We start from the raw sequence: 24372 nt of genomic DNA, 5'->3' as shown, positions 1-24372 counted from the left end.
CCCCTCTTTTTTTTTAGTTTTTATTTTAATTCAGTTTGGTAAACCTGCAGTGTTATTTTAGTTTCAGGTGTACAATATAGTGATTCAACACTTCCATATATCACCCTGTGCTTTTCACAAGTTCCCTCCTTCATCCCCATCACCTATTTCACCGATCCCTCCACACCCACCTCCCCCCTGGTAACAATCAGTTTGTTCTCCATAGTTAAGAGTCTGTTTCTTGGTTTGTCTTTCTCTGTTTTCCCCTTGGCTCATTTTTTTTTTTCCTTAAATTCCATACATGAGTGAAATCATATGGTATTTGTCTTTCTCTGACTTATTTTGCTTAGCATTATTGTCTGTAGTTCCATCCAGGTCACCACAAATGGCAAGATTTCATTCTTTTGTATGGCTGAATTCTGTTCCATTGTGTATGTGTGAGTGTGTGTGTGTGTGTGTGTATCGCATCTGTCACGTCTTTATCCATTCATCAACCGATAAGACACTTTGGTGTCCATCATGTTTTTAAATGCATAAAATACAATACATAGGGCTGTAAAACAAAATTAAATACTATTTAAGTATTTAAATACTAAATACTTAATTTAAATACTTAAATGCTGTTACCAGCTTATTTTAAAAATCTAATGATACAACAATGTGGGCTTCTTAATTAAAGCCTTACATAGATATAAAGGTAGTTGAATATGTAGCAATAGATATTTTGAAGTTTCAGTGAGTATAAATGGTATTTTGAGATATCTACAGCAACTGAAATGTGATGTAACAATGTCTGTGATTTCTGTTATTGACAGGGAGACATAGGTACTGCTAGTAGAAACTTCTGTGGCTTCTTGCCTGCAGTCATCATTGAAGGAGACTTACTTTCAGTTAGGTTTAAATAAAGATATATATTTTTTTCCCATTTATGTTCATGGATCCCTGAATTTTACCCACGACTCCATAAAGGCCACTGGACCCCTGCTGAAGAACCTTGATGTACCTGTTTCTGGTAGGGGTCATTTGGGAAATGACTGCTGGCTCAGTTGAAGGAAGACCGTGTATATTCTTTGCTGCACTACACCTATCGTATAGTTGTAACTAAAAGAAAAATAACAAAATTTTAATGAAAAAGAAGAGGAAAGTGAGAAAAGCAGAAGGAGCCTGAAGCAGTAGCGGTTGCCTAGAACATTATGTCTGAGGCTGGCTGTGGGTTAAAGGGAAAGAGTGCTATGATTGATTGGCAATGGCTGCATGACAGCAGACAGCCATCCCTGACCTAATTCAGTCACAAGGATGCTGTGGACATAAAGTGTTAGGGAGCAAATAGGCTGTAGCAAAAATGTCACTTATTTGTGTTTGTACCATTTATTTGTTTACTTATTTATTATTTTTAAAAATATATTACTTAAAAAAATTTTTTTAATGTTTATTTTTGAGAGACAGAGTAAGAGCAGGGGAGGGGCAGAGAAAGAGGGAGACACAGAATCCAAAGCAGGGTCCAGGCTCTGAGCTGTCAGCACAGAGCCCAACATGGAGCTCGAACTCATGGACCACGAGATCATGACTTGAGCCAAAGTCAGATGCTTAACCGACTGAGCTACCCAGGTTTCCCTATTTATTTATTTTTAATTTGGTATAAATATATTTGAGCTGACTGATCTCCTAGTCCAAAGAGGTTTGTGTAGTTTTCTCATATATACTCCCCAGACTTCTTAAATTGGTTAACAGGAGTGTTTTCAGTTGCAAATAACATGCATCAAATTAATTATATATAAATAAAGGCTTATTTTTCTCACATGATGAAAACTTTGTAGGTAAGTCATTCTATAGCTTTTCCATCAAGCCCGTGGTCATATAAAAAAATTAGATTCTTCTAGTTTTGTCCTTCAATCCTTCACTGTTGGCTTTATGTCCTCATACTTGTCGTGTTAAGGATACTGAATGGTTGGTATAGTCTCAAGCACTGTACGTGTGGTCATATCATGAAGAAGGGAGAAGGGGTGATGCCAGTTAGCTCTCATCTTGTGTCTTCATTTTCTTTTTTTTTTTATAATATTTTTTTTTAAAATTTTTTTTTTTTCAGCGTTTTTTATTTATTTTTGGGACAGAGAGAGACAGACAGAGCATGAACGGGGGAGGGTCAGAGAGAGAGGGAGACACAGAATCTGAAACAGGCTCCAGGCTCTGAGCGGTCAGCACAGAGCCCGACGCGGGGCTCGAACTCACGGACGGTGAGATCATGACCTGAGCCGAAGTCGGCCGCTTAACTGACTGAGCCACCCAGGCGCCCCATGTCTGCATTTTCTATCAGGAACAAAAATATCTTTCTCCAAAGCCTGGGTCATATGATTGCCTCTAAATACAGAGGGGGCTGGGAAAGCAAATATTTGGCTTGTCTGTCTCTGCAGTGGAAAGGAGCAAGGAAGAAAGGGGTTGAGAATGGCTTTAGGTTTGTTAGCTAATAGGTCCTACCAGCCTTAATGCAGAAGTTCACTAATGGGTAGGGAACTGGTAGTTCTACCAGGTAAAAAGCCTAGCAGTATTCTACAAAAAGGATGTGAAAGTCTTGATGGGCCACGAAGGTTGGAAACAAAACCCTATCTTTTCTTCTAAAGGAAAGATAAGAAAAAATGATTTGATTAACCAGAAGTTCTGCACAACTCTTGTGTGACTCCCGTTTTGTTTTGTTTTTTTAATTTAAAGTGTATTCATTTTTTTTTTTGAGAGAGAGAGAGAGAGCATGGGGGAGGAACAGAGAGACACACGCACAGAAACTGAAGCAGGCTCCAGGCTCTGAGCGGTCAGCACAGAGCCCGACGCGGGGCTCGAACTCATGAACTGTGAGATCATGACCTGAGCCGAAGTCCGCCGCTTAACCAATTAACCAACTGAGTCACCCAGGTGCCCCCTGTGTAACTCAGTTTTAATAGTTCGCAGTCTGCATTTCTAGAGATGATATTGTACAGCTAAACTAGTTGATGAAGGTTACCCTATTAGCAGTGGGTAATCATCAGTCATTTATGCAGACCTAAGTTGTCTGTAAAAATATAACCGACCTAAATTGTTCAAACACATCTGAATTGTATTTTATCCATATAGTTTATCTTGGCAATAGGTAGATGATAATCCTCTCCCTCTTTTTGTAAAGTTAAAGGGACATAATAGTAAGTTGTATAAAATTGACACCCAAGCCAATGCATGACACAGAAAGTTGATGAAGCCACAGCTGAGACCTACTGACGTATCTCCATCTGTTTCTGGAGTCATGCAGTATCCACTGAACCTGAGAGGTCATCTAACCTCATCCTTGTTTTACACATAAAGAAGACTGATGTCCATAGAGATTAACCTGCTGATGGTCAGGCAGTCTTGCTGCTAAGGCAGAAGCACAGATCTCTTCCTTCCTTTCTGAGAAAAATACCAGAGTGGGTTAGAGCACTGCCTTGGAAGGTTCTTCCCAGCAGGTGTCAAACCTCAGCAAAGTTGCTTCACCTCTTGAGTCACTTCCCTCATTCCTAAGTAGGGACAAGTGTACCTACTTCTTAGGATTGTTGTAACAATTCAATGAAGTCATTCAAGTAAATCACATAGAACAGTGGCGGACTCAGTGAGTTTTAACTGTTTTTATTATTGATTTTCTTTTACCACCCATGGCTATCAGCAGTGGCATTCCCATTATCACTCGTATTACCGCCACTCTACTATATTAGGCTAAGTATACATATTTTCTCTTTAAATCACTCCAGGGATGGGGGGCCTGGGTGGCTCAGTCGGTTAGGCTTCTGACTCGATTTCGGCTCAGGTCATAATGGCATGGTTCCTAGGATTGAGCCCCTCCTGGGGCTCTGCGCTGACAGATTCTCTCTCTCCCTTGTTCTCTCCCCTATTCTTGCTCTCACTGTCTCTCTGTCTCTCAAAATAGATAAACTTCAAAAAACATAAAATTAAATAAAAAATGAAAAATTTGATCCCTCCGGGGACTTGTAAATGTGAGATTTATTGTATTTTGTCTTGCTTTGCGTTAACATTGTATTTTATGTTTAACTTTCATTACACCTACATATTTTATATGTTTACTTTAGTTACTTTTAATTTTAATTTTCTATTTTATTTATATTTGATTCACTTTAATTTTTATAGCCTTATTGCTATATTGTTTCAAGAAATTTGGATACTATTTGAGTTACATGATTCAAAATAACAGACTGATGAACATTTTAATTAGAAACACTATATATGATATGAGTTGCCAAAATATATGGTTGCTACCACCTGTTGGTAATTCTGAGTTAGGTAGGCCTCAACTTTCTACCATGTTGCTGAGATCAGTAGACCTCCCCATATTTGGTGTCTAGAAGTGAGACGCTGTCAAGGGTATGAATGGAAGAGGGACAAGCAGCAACTTACCATTGTCGTCTCTTAAATGTGTGATATATGTGACCCACTTTGAAAAATGTCAATCACCCTGCAAGCACTCTTAACATTTGTGACTGTAGAGAACAGAAAGAGAAGGGGAGAGAGTGAGCAAAGAGAAGGCAAAAAGCCTATATAGCATGTGGCTTCAAAAGAAGAACTCCCACACCTGTTTGCCCAAACTGCTTTGTGGCCTTCTCTGGTAGAGGGGGGACCGTTCATTACAGTTTGCCATTTTCTCATGATTTCTTCACTTTATTTTTTGCCAAACAGCAACAGCAAGTAGTTTTGCTGAGGTAATTGATGTTCTCAGAAGCTCTCACCTAATGAACACTGTGCGGGGATGGGATCTCCTCGACCCAGTTCTTGACAGCTGCTTGTAGGGTATCTTCTGTGTGCCTGGCTCTGGAAAACCCATCTTCTCTTGGCCTCCTGTCAGGCACCGTGTCACTTTGCAGAGGGTCTGAGCATTTTCCGGCTCCTCCGGGCCCTCGGTAGGAAGACAGGGCTGCTGGCTCCACATCTGGAGCTCTTCCCACAACACCAGAGCTGTGTGGAATGTGACCTGGTGCTGTGTTTATATTTGCACAGGAACTTGCATTACAAGTTTTATTTGTTGAGTTATTGGCTTTCTTTTATGATCCACATTCACACATACAACTTTGTGATACGCATTTTTATTTTAACTTCATTTCTGGTGCTCTTTAATGTTCCTACCCTTGTTTTTCTATCTTCTCTTTCATCTGCTTTAGATTTATGCTATGTTTTATGTATTGCTGTAAGCCTCTTTAAACCCTGTCTGCAACAAAGCAAGGAATACATAAACAGATAGATTTTTTTTTTTTTTAAACAGGAATCGACTTAAAGCCTCCAGAGTAGTAGAATCCGTAGACCTTCCAAACTGCCACCTCATTAAAGGAATCGGTGAGTATGAGAAAATGCTTGTTGTACTCCTTACATTGTTTGGCCAAAAACACGAAAAAACTCACTAGCAGTGTTTTGGCACACCACTAGCGTTCATCAGAGGAAAAATCACATTAAGTCAGTGAAAACCTCTTTGGTCAGTCTTTTTTTTTTTTTAAATCTCATGCACCTGTATTTCTTTTGTCCCCCACTCTCACTGCAATTTGTTAATTATTTGTGTAATCCTATGTTTGTTGCTTGATTTCTTGCTTGTTTAGTGACTTTTCTGAACAAGTTTTATAAAGTTTATATTCTTCACTGTGTGTGGCCCCTGGAATCTGTGCTCTGTCAGCCTAGAGGTCAGCTAGTGAAGGTGTCAGAAAAAAGAGAAGTTACAAAATGGAAAATGAAAATCTCTCAACAAAATCTCCACCGCACACAGAAATAACTCCAGAGATAAAGTTTTCCTTATCTTTCCTGATACTTCCAACTCAAATGCAAACAAATACATGCATATTTCACAAATGGCATCTTAATATAAGATTATATTCTGCAACCTGCTTTGTTCTCAGTGGAAGGTGAACAGCTTTCCACATCAACTCATGTAGACCTACCTCCTTCTTTTTACTGTTTGCACATACCGTGGTTTATTTAATCATTTCCTTCTTGATGCACATTTGGATGGTTGCAGTTTTTTGCAACCACAAACAAATCAGTGAACATCATTGTACATGTAGCTCTTGTATGTCTGTAGGATGACTTGTTGATGGTGAGATTGTTGTTCAGGGAGCAGACGTGTTTTAAGTTTTGATAGTCATTGCTAAATTGCCCTGGATTGGCATTGCTAATAAAGTACTTCATATCTATAACCACATTCACTACAGGCAGAGTTCACAGTGCTCTTTGAACAAAAACAAAGTAGTGATCCTTTTCTGGATCAGACACAAGAAGGCTTCATTTTCATGAAACCTATCAGTTTTCAGAGCAGCCTTCTGTACGTCAAAGTTTCTTTCCAGTTGTGTTATTCGCCTTCCCTTTCCGCATCTGTTTTTTATGTGCCCTGTGTCCTATTTTCCATTGTTGCTTTAGTCCACCTTCCTAGTTCTATCTCCCTTGCCTGGACTCCGTGACTTCTTGCTCCTGGGGCTTCTCCTCTTTGTTGCCCTTACCGCTGCCCACACACTTAGCAGGAAGATACAAACTCAGTATCAAATACCACACGGGCAAGATCTGTGCTGGATAATGCAGACAGTTCTAGAAATAAGGTTGTCTGGAGTCCCAAGAAACTCAGCAACTGCATCCTGCCTTCTGGCTGCATTCATGAAGAGCCCCTTCAGAATGGCCACCAAGCAAAAGCCAGATGGCATCTGTGAGGGATGTTGTACAAGGTTGGGAGGGTGAGTCAGTGATCTCGAAGGTTACTCCTGCTACTGAGTTAATAATTGTCAAATTATTAAACAGCCCTTGGCCCTGTGGAGCCCACCTTCTGTGAATTCAAGTCCCAGAGTAGACAATAGGGCACAGCCAGACACATTCCAGGATGAACTGCCAAGTGTATTGCTGTTACAACTCACTGGGATGGAGGGCTCCTCAGAGAAAAACAAGCCGAAAGACATTTGTATTCTGAACAGGCGTCTGTCTGTGTTTGTGACCTTTATGTTGTGATGTGTGTGAGCTGCTGTCTGGAATTGGAAAGAATGAGGAAATATGTCACCTATGGCCCTTCTTGTGAAGTGTTTAATGCCTCTGAGGCACTTCAAAAGGCAACAGAGCGAAGACGATGAGTGATTAGAAGCACATTTGGGATACATTTTTAGATCTAATTAGAATTGTGCTTTTTTTCTTTCTATTTTTTTTGTTTTTGTTTTTGTTTTTTTTGTTTTTGTTTTTGCTTCTGTGGTTAGCACACACTGTATGAACATTTGTTGAATGCTATGTTGGTGATGCATAGTGGTTAACAATAGCATGTAGTTACATGTTTTTAACAACAGTCACTTATTCAGTGGTCTTTGATTATAGGGAATAACAGTGTGCTGGGCATATACATGCCCATACAGGCAAAAGCAACTTCTTATGGTAGGCAACAAGGGTTGAAAGGTTCTCTTTGTCAGTTTCCACTTTGGGAAACAGTAGTAGCCACACACTTGAAGCCAGCTATCCCTCCAAGAGGTAAGACCTCTTTCCCTACACTTCCATCCCCATCAGCACCCACACCCACACACACTATGGTGCTGCATTCACCGTGACTAGAAATGAACTCTTCGCAACTCTTTGGTGCTCTATACATACCATCTCATGTCTTTCTGTTTTAATAAATAATAATCACCTACCACATGCCATACCAGATGTGTGCCTTCTGCGGGGGCACCAAGTAAGCTCACTATCCTATTTTTTGGTTTTCCTTCCGATTGTATCTTACGGACAGAAACCAGGCTCTTACACACCCATGATTTGGCCTAATATCAACATCTAAATAGTAAAAAATTATAATGACAGGCTCTAGTTAAGTCTATTTATAGAGACTTAAAAGCTTAAAACATTTTCTAAATGTCTTTGAAAATGCGGGCATTCAGAGTCCTGGACTAAAAGAAAATTTTGAATGGATTGTCTCTCTTGAGTTAATTAGTGGTTTTATACACTTGGCAATCAAGACCTTTACAATAAATGCTGCTGGGGAGATTTAAAAGAAAAAAAAGCATTAAAGTTGGTAGCCCTTGTGATCATTTACTTTATAGTCTACTATGAAAGGAAAACAAAATGTACACTACTGTGAGATAATAGATTTTTTTTCTTTTTTCTCTTCTGTATATAATAGATAAGGACCCAAGACTCAGAGACGTTTGCAAATTATCTTTGCAATATAGTATCTTTTCCCAGAGTGACTAACACACATACCTCCCTCACCAGTGAACCAAAAAAGTGGAGAAAAATAGTTCCGTTACATATTGGATACTCTATTGGGAATGGTAAGGGCTGATTTGGTGTTATAAAGTTACACCTAGAGGAGAGGAGAGAGAAATTTATTCCCTTTTACATGGCAGTCCAATCCAAAGATAAGCAAATGGCCTAGGGTGATTAGATGGTTGTGCTCCATGTGGCTAATCTGGGGCAAAGGTTGATGAAGCAACACAAGTCTTTTCAACATATTGCTGCTTTCTCCCTCTGAGTCTCCCAACTGGAGACTCCAACTCCAACTGTTGCCATTTCCCAACATGAAGAGGTAGAAAGAAAATTTATGTGGATATTATTTTTAGCTTATTTTACCCAGATATTGCATGCATATTGTACTCTCGCATCCTGTTAACCTGAACCTAGGCAAATGGCCACAAGTATCTCAAGAAAGGGTAGAAAATGTCCTTAGCTGGGTTGCCATGTGCCTGTAGCTGAAAAGGAAGATGGGGAATATGGATACTGGGGAGCAGTTAGCCATCTCTGACACAGATAATTACCAAAGATATAATAAAAAATAGATCAAAACCTGATGTGCCAAGTAAGCTAGAAGACTTTCTAGAGCAAGAGGGTTTTGAAAGGGGTTTTAACAAAAAGTACCGGATATGGATTGGGGAAGATCTTGGTAGGAGGAATGGAAGCAAAACGTTTTGGGAAAAAGCTAACATGTGGAATTGACCACAGTCAAATTTACAAAGTAAAGTGTCTTTAGAGAGGAACCAGGGGATGGTTCTGACATAGAAAATCCCTTCACTGCTACGTTGTATTTTCTTTTCTGTGTGCTTTTAAGTCAGAAGGAAAAGACTTGAGTCCCAGCTTCCCAGTTTGTGACCTTGAACAATTTGCTTAACTATTCAAAGGCTCTGTATTCTTTACTCTAAAGAAAGAGATTATAATATTGCTTCCTAGGGATATAGAAATCGTGTGAAATAATGTATGTAATGTACTTGCGAGGAGTCTGGCCCTTGGTAAACACAATATCTAGTAGCTATTATTATTAGTACTAGTACTACTGCTATTACTGAATTAGAGGAGAAAAAAATTTCTCCAGTATTGACTACGCTTGCAGTAATCACACCCAAGAGGTGATAGGAAATGATAAAATCCTGTTGTAGTAATGGATATAGAAAGGAAGATGGAGGGAGTAGATCTGGAAACTATTCTAAAGAAAGCTACAGATAAGACTTACTATTTTTTTCTTGGAATTAAGTGATGGGATTGCACAAAGAAGTTATGATGTAGTTGAAATGAAAATACCTTTCACAAACATTGTTCTTTTCTTGATTACTAAAACGATACTATTATTTGTAGAAAATTTTAAACAAAGAAAAGTATAAAGAAGAAATGAAAATCATTCATAATCCTACCACCTAAAGAACCATTGTTATTTTTTTCTGTATATCCTTTCTTGTTCTATGTGCACAAGCATGTATATGTTGAAATTAAATTGTTTCAAGTAATTTTTCAAGAACAACAAATTTTATTTATTTATTTATTTATTTATTTATTTATTTATTTAATTATTTCAAAAAATTTTTAACGTTTACTTATTTTTGAGAGAGAGGAGCAGAGAGAGAGAGAGAGAGAGCAGGAGACACAGAATCCAAAGCAGGCTTCAGACTCTGAGCTGTCAGCACAGAGCCCAACATGGGGCTCAAACCCACAAACCATGAGACCTGAGCCGAAGTCAGATGCTTATCCAACTGAGCCACCCAGGCACCCCACAACAAATTTTATTTAATTGACTTCCTACTAAATGGGTCTAGAAGGCAAAACTTGGACTGACATGTGCATGTGAGTGTGTGTGTATGTTTGTGTTTACATATACATACATGTGGCGTAGAGTCCCCTGGTCCCTGCTCATTACCAGTTGAGAACCCTGGGATTAGAGTCTAGTGATTCTTAACTTTTTGGGGCTATTAAAGACCTTTTGTTCAACCTGCTGAAAGCCAAGGTTGATCCTTTTCATAGGATTTCTCAGCCATACATCCAGGTGCCATTTTGCATTGCATAGAATTTCATCCAGTTCATAGATTCTGGAACCCATTTGTGGCTCCTTAGGAATCCACAGACCAGGCTAAGAACTCCTCCATCATTCCATGCTTAAAGCATGTGTATGTGTGTGTGTGTATGCATATATATGTATATATGTGTATATATATATATATATATATATATGTATATATATGTGTATATATATATATGTATATATATGTGTATATATATATATATATATGTATATATATATATACACACACACATACACACACACTCACACATATATCTTCTTGCCAAGGAACAGGCATTGCATGTATTCATGATTGCAGTCTTCTTTACAAAGTGAAGTTCTTGGCATTTGTATTTTCTTTTGCTTTTCTCCACTGTGATAGAGCCGGCGACACTGGAGGCAACCAACCAAATGCAAACTCATGAATCAAAACCAAAATGGCTGCATAGATGCTGTTTGTTTTTGACAACCTAGAAATAATCTTGGAGAAATCCTTTGGAGAGGTCTTAAAGGGGAAGATTGGATTTTGTGGACTCAAAGAATGTGTCATGATTTGGCTTAATCTAAGCCATTTTTATTCCTCTTTTCTTGTGTTTGGGTCTATTATCTGTCTGCAGAATTTACACAGTGAGACCACTGGGAAGGTCTTATGTCTAATTATTTGCTGTGCTGTGTGGAGTGCACTGAAGACAATCAATAAACAATCAATAGTAATTGTAGCCTGCTCAGAGACAACCGTTAGAAGATTCAGCTGGCTTAGGTGCATGGTATTTTTCATTAATTTTCTTTTGCTAGTTGTTTTCTGTAGTTTAAAGCCTAAATTTAAAGATTAAATGGAAAGCTTTCTTTGCTTATGAGAACAAGCAGACATTGTTTTTAAAAGAGGGAATATATAATCCCAGGTGCTTTATCTCTGTTAATGAGAGAAATGTCTGTGTTTGCTTCATATTGAATGAGCAGAGAAAGGGACAAGGATATTTGCATGGTTAAATGACTATGAGCCCTTCACTCTGAAAGTAATATTCCCCAGATGTCAATTACTTTTGTACAGACATCTGGATGTTTATCATAAGGGTGTACAGATGTCAGCTTTTTCTGTATTATATCTGGAAGTGTGGTGATTACTTGACTTTGATTTGAGTAAACATAAAATATCTAACATTTAAAGTTAGAGGTTCACTGCAGGAAGGGATTTCGATGGATGTGTATTAAAGAGAGTGCTTCCTCAGAAAAAATTGGAACTATTCCTAAAAATTCAGGCACTAGTAAAGTAAAGAAAGTCCCTATTGTGCTGTATCTAACAAATAATGGAATTTGAACATAACGTTTATCTGTTTTCTTGGACTTCCAGAGGCTGGCGCAGATGATATTGACATACTTCCCAATGGTCTGGCTTTCTTTAGTGTGGTGAGTATCTCCTTCTTTCCCCAGTCTCAGTGGAGGATGTCCAAGAGAGTTTGACGAGGCCTACAGGACAGGAACTTGTTTTTTTAATTCCTCACTTTCAAAACTATGTTTTGAACAAAAAAGACCATGTAAACGAGGTTTGGGAAAATGTCTTCAAGCTTATCTAAATGTAGAGATAAACAAGTCTTTGACAGTTGATGAACTGCTCTTTACGTGCCTACTGCATTGCACTAAAATATTCCAATGCAATCTGTGTTTCAGAAGTTTGTTATTAAAAAGGATATTTTGGGCATTATTATGGATATTCCATACTACATTATGTTCTTTTAAATATAGCACCCATCAGGGCGCCTGGGTGGCTCAGTCAGTTAAGCATCTGACTTCAGCTGAGGTCATGATATCACAGTCTGTGAGTTCCAGCCCCACGTCGGGCTATGTGCTGACAGCTCAGCGCCTGGAGCTGCTTTGGATTCTGTGTCTCTCTCTCTCTCTGTGTCCCTCCCCTGCTCATGCTCTGTCTGTCTCTCTCTCAAAAATAAATAAACATTAAAAATAAATAAATAAAATAAATGAATAAAGCATCTATCTTTCTTTCCATTAGATCCTCCATTTTAAGCTTATACTCTTGCTGTTATTGTTTATTTTCAAACACTATACCAACTTTCCCAGACGAAGGCTTTTTTTCTTTTTCTAGTTTCTTTCTTTTTCCCACTGAATAGCCTGTCATAAGTGGAAAATAATCAACTGAGTTTATTTATAACCTTCACTTTTGCCTTCATTCCTAGAAGATGAAAAATAGTCACGTTTCTGGGTATACAGTAGAAAGTCTTTAAAATTGACTGTGTTCTGACCTTCACCAGTAGCCTCTAACTGGAAAACTTTGTAAGTGGGAGATGAGGAAGTTCTGATCACCCTTCTTCCCTGGCTTGGGTGCCAGTGACTGTCTGTGGCATTTTTGTGGGTTTGGTTTTTCTTGAGAAAGATGTATCAGATTAAAAACAATTTTTTTTAATGTTTGTCTATTTTTGAGAGAGAGAGAAAGAGAGAGAGACAGAGTTCAAGCAGAGGAGGGGCAGAGAGAGAGGGAGACACAGAATCCCAAGTAGGCTCCAGTCTCTGAACTGTCAGCACAGAGCCCGACGTGGGGCTTGAACCCACAAAGTGCGAGATCATGACCTGAGCTGAAGTCAGATGCTTAACCGACTGAGCCACCCAGGTGCCCCAAGACGTATCAGAATTTGAAGGCAGCCTGTAATGATTCTGTTCCCTCTCAGCATCCTTCGTTTTCAGGCTCTGAGACTCTGATGTGGAAACCATAGAGGGACTTTTGAAGAGTCACAGCACTAATAAAACAGTTGTGAGAGGTATGGGAAAGCTGAGAGAACTTGGCTTAGAGGAGAATGAGGGTTAGAACACTCTTCAGGTTCCTGATAGTTTTTAGGTGAAAGACTGAACAGTTGGTTGTTACCACTGAGGGGAAAAAAGAAACATTGTAGGCTTTGGCAGACACACTAATATTTATATGAAATTTAAAAAATACAGTTTCAAAAGACAAGTTTTATTTAATTACCTACACAGAATGAGTAAAATGATATTTCTAGTAGGTCTCTGGGTTGTTTGTTTGGAAGCACATGCTTGCACATATGTCTATAGGCTTAGGAGAAAACACTGGGATTCCTCATCAAAATTATTCATAACTACAGGCGCAAAAATCCTGAGGAAAGTAGAAAGCACTGAGGTGTATGTGTGCGTGTGTGTGTGTGTATGTGTTTCTTTTTGGTTTTTGTTTTTTTTGTGTTTGTTGTTGGTGTTGGTTTTTTGTTTTTTGTTTTTTGTTTTGCAAAGGACGTGTTCTCAGAGATTTGTGTAATCCAGAACTCACCTGTTTCAAGATCTCAGCCCCCATAGGAATAAATCTGAATTAGGAGGAGTGAGGTCTCCAAGCACATAAATCTATAGCCATTTTCACTAAGGGGCTTAGAATAGTCATAAGGATCTTGTAGGCATGTCAACAGAATTTCTTCAGCTTTTTTGTCCTTCCTTGGTGATATGACTGTCTTTTCTTTTTTTCAAATTTAGAAATAATCCCACTTTACTGCTGTTTTTTAAATTACTCAGCATTGTCTCTACTATTTCCCAGAATGCACTTCTTTCTAAATGAGTAACGAGTAATGTGTACCTCATGGCAGCTGTTTGTTCTTCCTCCAAGCATGTTAGCCCATGTAACCCATCCTGTTCCACACTTTGCACAGCTGTGGGTTTGAGGGTTACCTCCAGCCCCACATCACCCTTACTGAAGAATTGTATGACACAGAATAGAATACAAAAAAGATTTAAATGACAATGTGAATGCACTTAACACTATTGAACTCTACACTTAAAATGGTGAAGGTGATCAATTTTGGTACGTATATTTTGCTGCAAGTAAAAATAAGTAAAACTTTTAAAAAGAGGAAAAAAACAGATTTATGTGATGGGCAATATTAAAATAATCATGAATAGTTATCACCATCCCTGCTTTCTGTGCATTGAAATCATACTCTTGTTTATGGGACAGTGCTCCAAAATAGAAGTGGCACTCCCATGTAGCAATAGTACAATTCCAGTTTTCTGCTTGCTGAGCCTGCCAGCCTTGAAGTTAGAGCATTTTGATAGATTTTTTTTTTAATTGGGGAGAATTCCTGTTATGTTCAATTTTGTACACAAAGTGAGACTTAATTTTTGTACACTCTTTTAAACTTGCATAAAATATGACTGAAAAGATTTGAAAGAGAAAAGACCTAGGTCATTTCAGTGGGTCCCCAGAAAACACTGAATAAAAATGCAACAGTTCATTCCTGCTTGAAGGATCCCAGAAAACTAGACATAGAAGATAATTTCTCTGAAACCTACAGCAAACATCATTCTCAGTGGTGTAACATTACCACTGGTGCTACCTTCCCATAAATGTTTAAAAAAGGGACACAGCACCCCCAAATACTGTGACCATCAGTAATCTACTAGAGCTCTTTTTATTATTTTTTTTAATTTGAAACAATTTTTTTTAAGTTTATTTGCTTATCTAGAAAGAGAGCATACGTAAGTGAGGTAGAACCAGACAGAGAGAATCCCAAGCAGGTTCTGTGCTGTTAGCACAGAGCCCACGGGGCTTGAACTCACAAACTGTGAGATCATGACCTGAGCTGAAATCAAGAGCAGATGCTTTAACTGACTGAGCCACCCAGGCACCCCTCTACTAGAATTCTTAATAACCCAATAAAACAAGAAAAAAATAGGAAGTAGAAAAAAAAGTCAAAACTGCCATAATTTTCAGACATTGTCATTACCTGCTTTTTAAACAATCCAAGAGATTCAACTAACAGACTGTTTGACCTAAGGGGAGAGAGAGTTCAATGAAATGGTTGGATCAGACTATTCAGAATGAACATGTAAAATTCCTCGCCTTCTCATGCACTAGGGAAAAACAAATAGAAAATGCAATAGTCATAAAAATAAAAATAATGTTCCATTCAGAATAGCAACTTAATTTCCAAATTTTATACAGGAAAATAAATTATATATATATATATATATATATATATATATATATATAGTCATGTATATATGTATGTTATAAACAAAGCTATAGAGATTAAAAAGTGGTATATTGGTACAGGAAAAGGCATGAGTCCCCAGACAGATCAATATATAAACAGAGGTTTAGTACATGATAAAGGCGATAGTTGCAATCAGTGGGAAAAGGACAAACTACCTGCCAGGCATTGCTCCAGGCCCTGGGATCTAGCAGCAAACAAAGGAGGCAAAGTCCTGGCTCATGTTCCAATGGGGAGAGAATGAATATGTGTCAGATGTAGTAGTACTTTTACAAGAAATAAAGGAAGGTGGGGCAGTGGAGAGGGACAGCCATGCTGAGGGTGTGGTCAGGCTGCCATTTATGTACGTGTGAAAATGTATCTATGTCAAATGGCAATAAGTGACCTTTGACAACAGAGATAAAGAATCTAGGAGCCTTAGGTATCTAGGGGGGTGGGGGGTAGCGTTCCTAGGCAGAGGGAGCAATGGATATAAAGGCCCTGAGGTGAGAATGTGCCTGGTTTGTTCAAAGACCATCAGGGAAGCCAGTGTGGCCAATAGGAGATGGGAGCAGAGACCTAGAGTGTTTGCGGTCGAGGAAGGTGTAGGAGGGTGAGCAGGGCAGATCATACAGGGTCTTTAGTAAATCATAAGAACGTCCACTTTTTAATCTGAGTGAGATGGAGTTTCGGTCAGAGGCATGACATCCTCGGCATAATTTGGATGCTGATGGGAGACCAGTCTTCCATAGGGAAAAGCCAGAAAAAAGCAGAAAGGGCAGTTGTGAGACTGTTGCCACAATTGCGGTGGTGGTTTGGGCCAAAGCAGTCACGGAAAAGGTCAGGAGGAATGTTCACATCTTTATGAAGGGATATATTTTCAAGGTAAAGTCAACAGGATTTCCTGACAGATTGGATCTGGGGTGTGAGACAAGGAGGGGAGTCTTGACTGCAGCCATTCACCAACACTTCAGTCCATATGTAAACTTTCACTTCTCCCATCCTCAATTCTGCCTGGTATCTTCCGGGCCACCAACTTTGTGGTTATCCACTTAAGAGACTATACCCCTGGTCTTGTGCCTCAACTCAGAAAAATCATTTCTTGTTCGTCTTGCAGCTCACCAGCCCCCAATTCCTATTTTTCCTATTGTCCCCTCTCTGCTTTCTTGCCATTTGTAGCTTTAATACCACCACCTTTAATCAAAGGATCTATTTATCTTTTATTTATACTGCCCATTTTAGCCCATAAACACACTTAAGCCTCTATTTAACTTTTTCCTCTGTTTTGAAAAGGGTTTAAAATGTCCAGGACTCCACAGCTTTTCCCCAGATAAGCCTGGAGGGATACTAATGATGGATCTAAAAGAAGAAAACCCGAGGGCACTGGAATTAAGAATCAGCCGTGGGTTCAATTTGGCTTCGTTTAATCCACATGGTATCAGCACTTTCATAGACCGCGGTAAGAGCTGATGAGCTACCCACATTAAGAAACTTATCATGGTTTGCAAATGACTGTGGAACATAGATTTGGATCATTTCTATAGTAAGAGAAGAACAATTAACTCATGAATTATTTCTGTATTCTTCATACAAATAAGTTGATCATTTGCCTCTCCAGCTAGCAGCAACTTAGGCTACATTTGAAATTTCTAACAGTTAACACCTGAGAGAATGTTTAGATTTCATAACCTTTTTCACAGACCTATGATTATTGCATTAAAAGAGAGCTATATTTCTGAATTCAACTATAAACAGATTATTCATGAATTCTGTATATGGAGTGGGAAACACTCTTTCTTAAAGGTCAGGGGACCAACGATCAGAAATAACACCAGCCAGACAGTGATGGGAAAGAAGGGGAAGAAGAATGATGTTAGGTCGTCTAACAGTTTATACATTCAACCTTTCCTCGCCTGTGGTATTTAAATGTCAGTGTCTGCCCAGAGGTCCTATGGTTATGTCTTGTAAATTAACTCTGTTCTTTCAATTCTTTAGATGACACAGTTTATCTCTTTGTTGTAAACCACCCAGAATTTAAGAATACAGTGGAAATTTTTAAATTTGAAGAAGAAGAAAATTCTCTTTTGCACCTAAAAACTATCAAACATGAACTTCTTCCAAGGTACTCAGTCCCTTTGTTCATTCCCCGATTTATCTCTGGCATTTCCGTATATTCCCCACGATGGTCCTTCTCAGCCTTGAGAAGAGGTAAAATACATGTACATATACGCATACATAAATATGTGCGTGTGTAGCTTCCTTGTAGAGCAGGGAAAGTCATTGGCGCTCATAATAATCAGTGCTCTGTGAGGATTCCCTTGAGAAATGATAAAACACTGGATTATAGGGGAGATGCTCTTCAGGGCCATCTTGGGAGTAGAAGACAAACCTCACTGTTTTTCCTGCTGTCACCTTCCATTTCAGATGACTCATCATCCAAATACTAATAGTTGTCCTGCCAAGAAGGAGTGGCCTGGTTTAAATGAAGTCTGTGTGCTTTGTATGGGACTGATACAATGTGCTTTCACAGGGGTAGTGCTAGCTGTGGGCTAATGGCTCCACAGAACTGGAGGGGTACAAACTGGAAGTGCATTGCTCCTACTTCCCGAAGATACAGCCAGTTGATAATGTGGCCAAAAGAGAATCATGTGTATCATCCCAGCTCAGCTTGCCTTAGCCTACTGCTTCTTTTAAGTCTGAACTTGATGCATATTTTTAATTTCTCAATCCCTGTCTAGGACTTATGCATGGAACTTCCTATCATTCTTCCAAAAATGCACCTCATGATAAGTAGGAGCATAAATACTGTCCAGGCAGCCTCTGTATCACGGTACTCTTTCAGAAAGAGGGGACTCACCTTCCCTGTAGCTCTGTTTTCCATTTAACAAAGAAGAAAGAGGCTCCTTCAGAAATTTTTGCATAGGGTAATTGGAATTTAAATTTAATAACACCCTTGCCTAACTAGTTTTAAAAATGTAATTGTTTTTTGCGTATAAATCTCTCACCTGAAGCATTTTACTATGGCAGTTTCATCATCCGCCTCTCTGCAAGTGTTTATCGAGTGCTCACTAGTCTCGGCAGGTCAGCTTTGTGACTCAGGTAGAAATTGAACAGTCGGCCTTTACTTTGACTAATCACTAGGCAGAGCAATACAGGAAAATCTAGCAACTGAGTAAATGGAAGCTAGGTAAATGTTATGGCCTAACCAGCTCACCAGCCAATGAGGTTCTACCCAGCTCTGTACCATAGACAGCCGTGTCCTTTCATACTGTTGTTAAACCCTACATTTCTTGCTGTCAAAAAACATACCCTGTTGGCACCAAGTTCTCTTTTCTTTTATAATAGTCCTGCCATAATTGCTAAATGACCTGTCTTCAGATTACCTGTTATCATACAAAACTGTTCTCTGAAAAAATGATATAGTAGATTGCATGTGACTGCAGCCATTTGATTTTAGCTGAGCTTTTCCTGGGAAGGCTCGTACCAAAAAGTTTGAAGCACATATTGTGTACACCTTCTAGAGACTTAATCTTTAGTATGGAGACCAACTGGCTTGTTATTTTCTCTCACACATTATTTTTTCTCTTTCAGCGTGAATGATATCATAGCTGTTGGACCGGCACATTTCTATGCCACCAATGACCACTATTTCTCTGATCCTTTCTTAAAGTATTTGGAAACATACTTGAACTTACACTGGGCAAATGTTGTTTACTACAGTCCAGATGAAGTTAAAGTGGTAGCAGAAGGGTTTGACGCAGCAAATGGGATCAATATTTCACCTGATAAAAAGTATGATTCTTTATTAGAGTATCTTCATTTCTCCTTAGTCATGGTGCTGGGCCAAATTCTTCACTTTGCTTTTGTTTTTTCCCTAGTGTAAAAAGCTTTCTTGATATTATTTCGGTGTATGGTATTTGTATGTATATTATATACATATATATATATATGTGTGTGTGTGTGTGTGTGTGTGTGTGTGTGTGTGTATTATGTATTTACATACAATATCTAAATTTTGGTATATATCATTGTAGAACTTAATTTTATAAATGCAAATTTTTTATGAAGTGGGACCATATTTACATAAACATATTAAAATATGAGGTATGTGTTTCCTTTAAATAAATATGTCTTTGTTTTATTGGCTGTATATTATTCCATTATAGGCATGATCCTAAACTAATTAAACCAATTATCTGTTAATGGATATGCAGGAGGCTTTTTCTCTGTTGTTTTTTTTTTAAATAAAAAGTACTCTGTATTTCTCATTTACCACTGAAGCTTCTCCAGCTATTTTTTAAGTATTTATTTTATAGCTTATTTATTTATTTTGAGAGAGAGAACAAGCATGAGTGGGGGCGGGGCAGAGAGAGGGAGAGAGAGAGAGAATCCCAAGCAGGCTGCACTTTGTCAGCATTCCTCCAGATATTTTTAAGGAACAGCCCCCTAAGTGAGCATTACAGCAAGATCCACCTTCAGGTTTGGGGATGATACAGAGAGACCTGGGTTCAAATGCCAGCTGGGCACTGGCTAAATGTAGTGCTATGAACCCTTCCTCTTTCCACATTTGTACAAGTGTTTCTATAGAATAAACCCCTCAGAATAGAACCACTTACTCAAGGAGTGATCCCTTTAAATGTTACCTTGTATAGATTTTGCCAAATCGCCCCCCCCCCCACCGAGTTATCTCACTGTTTCTATGTGTCCAACCATCACATACAGAAAGGATATTAAGTTTTATTAACTTTCCCATTTACTCCCTGAGCACACTGAACAATTTACTACAAATATAACAGGAAAGAAATTTGGCATTCCTTGGCAACTAAAATGTCATTTTTCATGACACAATTTCTGCTTTTGATTACAGAAAATGAATGTGGAATCATTGTAACTCTCCTGTGAAATCTGTTGTTCTCCCCAACTCTTATCTTTCCATTATGAGAATCAGACTTTCCAGCACCCAAGCTACAAACAATACTAATAAAAGAGGATTCAGCTCTAACTCCTTCTCTTTAACCTTCCTATCCACTGGGGCTTCTGCCCTCATTCGAGTCCCCTTTTCTTTCCCTCTGACACCTGCCTGGTTTAGGTTCTCAGTCTCTCTGGCTAGCGTATTAGACTTCCTTCCAACTTGTTTTCAGTCTACTTCCATTTTTTGCATTGTTGTTAGTTTTGTTGTTCTGTATCCCGTTAGCTTTTGAGGCCCTCCAAGAGAGGGGGCTCTGTGTGCTTCCTCTTTGACTTCTCCTGCTGAGCACTGCCAGGTGCAGATCAAATGCACAGTACTTGTTGAATGGAACTGACCATTTGTTATTATGCCACTTTGTTATTCTAAATATTCAGAGGGACCCAATTGCTTATCAAATCAAGGCAAGCTAAAGGGTTAGACTTTCTTTAATAGGCGAGCTTCAACTTCGCTTTTCAACTGTTTTCATACTTTCCCTGCTTTAGACAAAGAACTCATTATTTTGCAAATATGCCTCTCTCCTTCTTGCCCCTGTGCCTTTGCTCACGTGTTTTCTGCCTAGAAGGTGCTTTGTCCTCATTTCCTCAAATCCCGTCTCTCCTTCCATATCCACTGCAGATGCGTTTCCTTTGTGAAGCCTCCTATGTTCTCAAGAGTTAGATATTTCTTCAGTCTCTAGACCTGAAATATTTTTCATGGTACCGATCATGTTGTATTATTTGTTTAATGTGTACAAACCAGTCTGATCATCCCCACATGCTATGAACTTTTTAGGAAGAGTCTGCCTCTTCTTTATGTCTGTCACAATACTGAGTTCATGGCTTTACACAAGATAATTGCTCAATAGAACAGTTGCCATGGAACAGTCAATTCAATGAGTAAAATTACCGTAAAGGAGTCCATTAATTCACCGTCCTTAGATGTAGACGGATTCTTCTGAATAGATACTTATCTCTCACTCTTAAAATTCTCAATATGCTAATAAATATTTTATCAAATGTGAATGACTATTAATAAATAATAAAGTGTGTCCTGCTTTGTATATTTCTACATGAAAATGACACCTAGAAATATCAAATTATATTGTGGAATGTAAAAACTTTTTTTCTGGAAGTCAAACATTTGTTTTGTTGTCCTTTTGGCAGCAAATATCACAGATTTTATATTCAAGATAATGTCCTGTATTATTTTTCCCCTTACAAACCTTTCGAAAAATAATTTAAGCAATTCCGGGATTGTTTGTAGCAACAATGAATTGATTTTGAAAGCGTACTTTTTAAATAAAAATTGACCTTTATCAAGTAGTCCCTGAGGGCCCATCATTGATTAACTTCTTGGCAGGTTATTAAGACTTATTCTTCCATACTGTGTTAACGAAGCTTTATACTGGCACAGAACTCTAACTAGTGTGTCCTTTCTGTGAAGGTACATCTACGTTGCTGATATACTGGCTCATGAAATTCATGTTTTGGAAAAACACCTTAATATGAACTTAACTCAATTGAAGGTAAAATACTTACTTTACATATAATAAGTAGACCTTAATCTATTACACTTTGTAATTACATAGTTATACTATATTGCCACAATGCTTCACTTAGAAGAGACTATGATGCCAGTGTTGCCATTCTGGGTTTTTAAATATTTCCTGCCTAAACTAGGCAAGTCTCCTGTCCCCAGCAATCACAAGGACTGAGTGATTACACGCAGCAGAGGGTTGGGAGTGATATTTGCATCAGATTTAGAGCCCATTCCGTGCAGTACTGGTAGTACCCAATGAATTCCAATAAGAATTTTCACAATTGAAAAGACTAATAGACGGATTCCACAATGAAGATTTATGCACATTGTCAGCTCTTTCAATAATAAATGAAGGTAGAAATTGGGTTCCACACCATTATTATTTTCTTCCTGCTTGACAACACATATTTTAGATTGATTAAGAATTTCCTATTTTGCTTTGAATGAGTTCCTAGAGCTAACTGATCATTGTGCATCTTTTAAGGGAAAAGGAGTCCATTTTTTAGAGAGATGGATTATCGCCCTAACTTTCTTAATTTCAGGGAAGATGAAAAGTGACTCTAAGCCAGTTTATTAAATTTATTTTAGGCAATATTGGTGCTAAAAGGGTGGAAGCAGGGAGCTGTGTATAATTTTCCCACGTGTAAAGAGGCGAGAAAGGTTAGCCCTAAATTATTTAATCAAGTTTCTCATGTCATTTAGATATTGACGTTTTTTCATTTGGAAGGTACTCAAGTTGGATACACTAGTGGATAATTTATCTATTGATCCTTCCTCGGGGGACATCTTCGTAGGCTGTCATCCTAATGGCCAGAAGCTCTTCGTTTATGACCCAAACAATCCTCCGTCATCAGAGGTTTCTCATATTTTTTAAACCTTAATTTTTCAACTTTAATGACTCAAGTCCTTTTGAACTAATAATACAGTAAGCTGTCACAGGGATGGTCTGTTTAGCCCTTTTAAACCAATAATTCAGTAAACTTATGCAGTGATTTTCTAAGTGCTGTAAGCCAATAATTGGCAGAATTTCACTTATTCAAATACTTTCAGAAAGATAATCTTTTGATGTACTAAATTACGGTGGAAACTAGTCAAAAGGCATTTTCTATAAAGACATGTGCCCTCCTTGTGTGGTATACTGGCAATTTCAAATACCTAGCTTATTGTCAGCTCACCCCATGACATGACTTCTGTTCCTGCTAAAGTAGTGCGTAAGTACTCACATTGGTGTGGAAATATTTCCATTAATGCTCAATTACTATAATAACAGTAAATCCTGTGTTGGCATGCGCAACTAAATGGTTTAAGAAAGTACTTTCTTTGAAGGTTTAAAAAAAAGTACTTTCACTTAAACATTAAAAAGATTGGTAACTGCTGTTTTCAACAGCATGTCCTCTTAATCATTGTGTCATTGTGGAAGACAGGGATTATTGGTGATTGAGTGACATGGGTGTATGGCGGTTCTGTATTCATCTTTTGTATCCCCTGAATAGGTTCTCCGCATCCAGAATATTCTATCTGAGAAGCCTACCGTGACCACTGTTTATGCCAACAACGGATCTGTTCTCCAGGGAAGTTCTGTGGCCTCAGTATATGATCGAAAGTTGCTCATAGGCACTTTATACCACAGAGCCCTATACTGCGAACTCTAAATTGTACTTTTGGGATACAAGTGTGCTAACTTCTTTTAACAATTAAGTTCCTATGAATTGCTAATTCTGTGGGGATTTAACCATGAAAAGTGGACCCAGAAATGTATGACACGTATAGTTAATTTTATTTTAGCAAGGAAAGCCCCCTTCAGTTCTGATAGCACTTTTAAAATAAAAGGAAAAGGGACAGTGTTGAAAACTGCTGAGTAAAGGAGAGAGAACACAGCTGCTTCCAGTCAACTGGATACACTGAACAAAATAAGCCTCATCTCTCTGCCTGCCAACTGCCAGAGCATGCGTTCCACTGAAAACAGGGTAGACTGCATTTCCTTAAAATGTGAGTGACCTCAGCTCCAACAGTGTGACCACTGTGACTGTTCAGAACTACTGATAGATAACATTAGGATGTTTTCTACTTACATCTTTGTATACTATTAACAAGTTGGGAGTTAGATTAAAGGCTAACTGAAATCCAAGTTTTGCCTGTTGTTTAATTCTCAAGGCATGTCTGCAGGAGGAGAATGGGAAAGTGGCCGCTTCCTTATGGGGTTTCCTTGGGATCGGCAGGCATGGCAACGTTAATTTCTTTCATTGAAAGCTGAATGTAAATGAGCTCCTTCTTTGAATAAAATGGAACAAAGAATTAACTAAATATTGCAGCTGGAATTCTCAATGAGTATGGAGTATTTCATCAACTCTCTTCTTTAATGGGAGCACACCTGCCTACAAAGGAGAGATGAGAGGTTGGAGCTGGCAGGTCATGGCACCTCCCCATTTGAACACCACTGTGAACTTCACTGGGAGAGATGAAGTCAGCTGTCCAGGGCCAGCCACACGGTCAGTCCTAGAAATGCTAGGGACAGGACCGAGGGTGTCTGCCTCCCAGAGGAAAGTTCTTTCCACTCAGTAAATGTCCGGTTAAAATCATCTTAAGCCCTGGAGAGAGACTTGCATGTGTTTCTACCCACTGTACCCTACCAAGGCACTTTGCCTCTCATA

General features: G+C 38.6%; 1 protein-coding gene across 1 annotated transcript in view; it reads left to right on the top strand.

Moving 5' to 3' along the window:
* Nucleotides 1–23849, top strand: part of PON2 (paraoxonase 2) — a 28206-nt gene extending 4357 nt beyond the window's left edge. The window contains exons 2-9 of the mRNA XM_060632519.3: nt 5249–5319; nt 11607–11662; nt 16528–16693; nt 17230–17356; nt 18826–19026; nt 21626–21707; nt 22449–22577; nt 23215–23849. Of these exons, the coding sequence (XP_060488502.1) occupies nt 5249–5319; nt 11607–11662; nt 16528–16693; nt 17230–17356; nt 18826–19026; nt 21626–21707; nt 22449–22577; nt 23215–23373 (991 nt within the window). The 3' untranslated portion in view covers nt 23374–23849. The remainder of the gene's footprint in view (nt 1–5248; nt 5320–11606; nt 11663–16527; nt 16694–17229; nt 17357–18825; nt 19027–21625; nt 21708–22448; nt 22578–23214) is intronic.
* Nucleotides 23850–24372: the final 523 nt, after the last annotated feature.

The sequence above is a fragment of the Panthera onca genome, chromosome A2 (assembly GCF_046562875.1).
Source record: "Panthera onca isolate mPanOnc1 chromosome A2, mPanOnc1 haplotype 2, whole genome shotgun sequence".
NCBI lineage: Eukaryota > Metazoa > Chordata > Mammalia > Carnivora > Felidae > Panthera > Panthera onca.
This window is presented reverse-complemented; position numbering and strand designations above follow the sequence as displayed.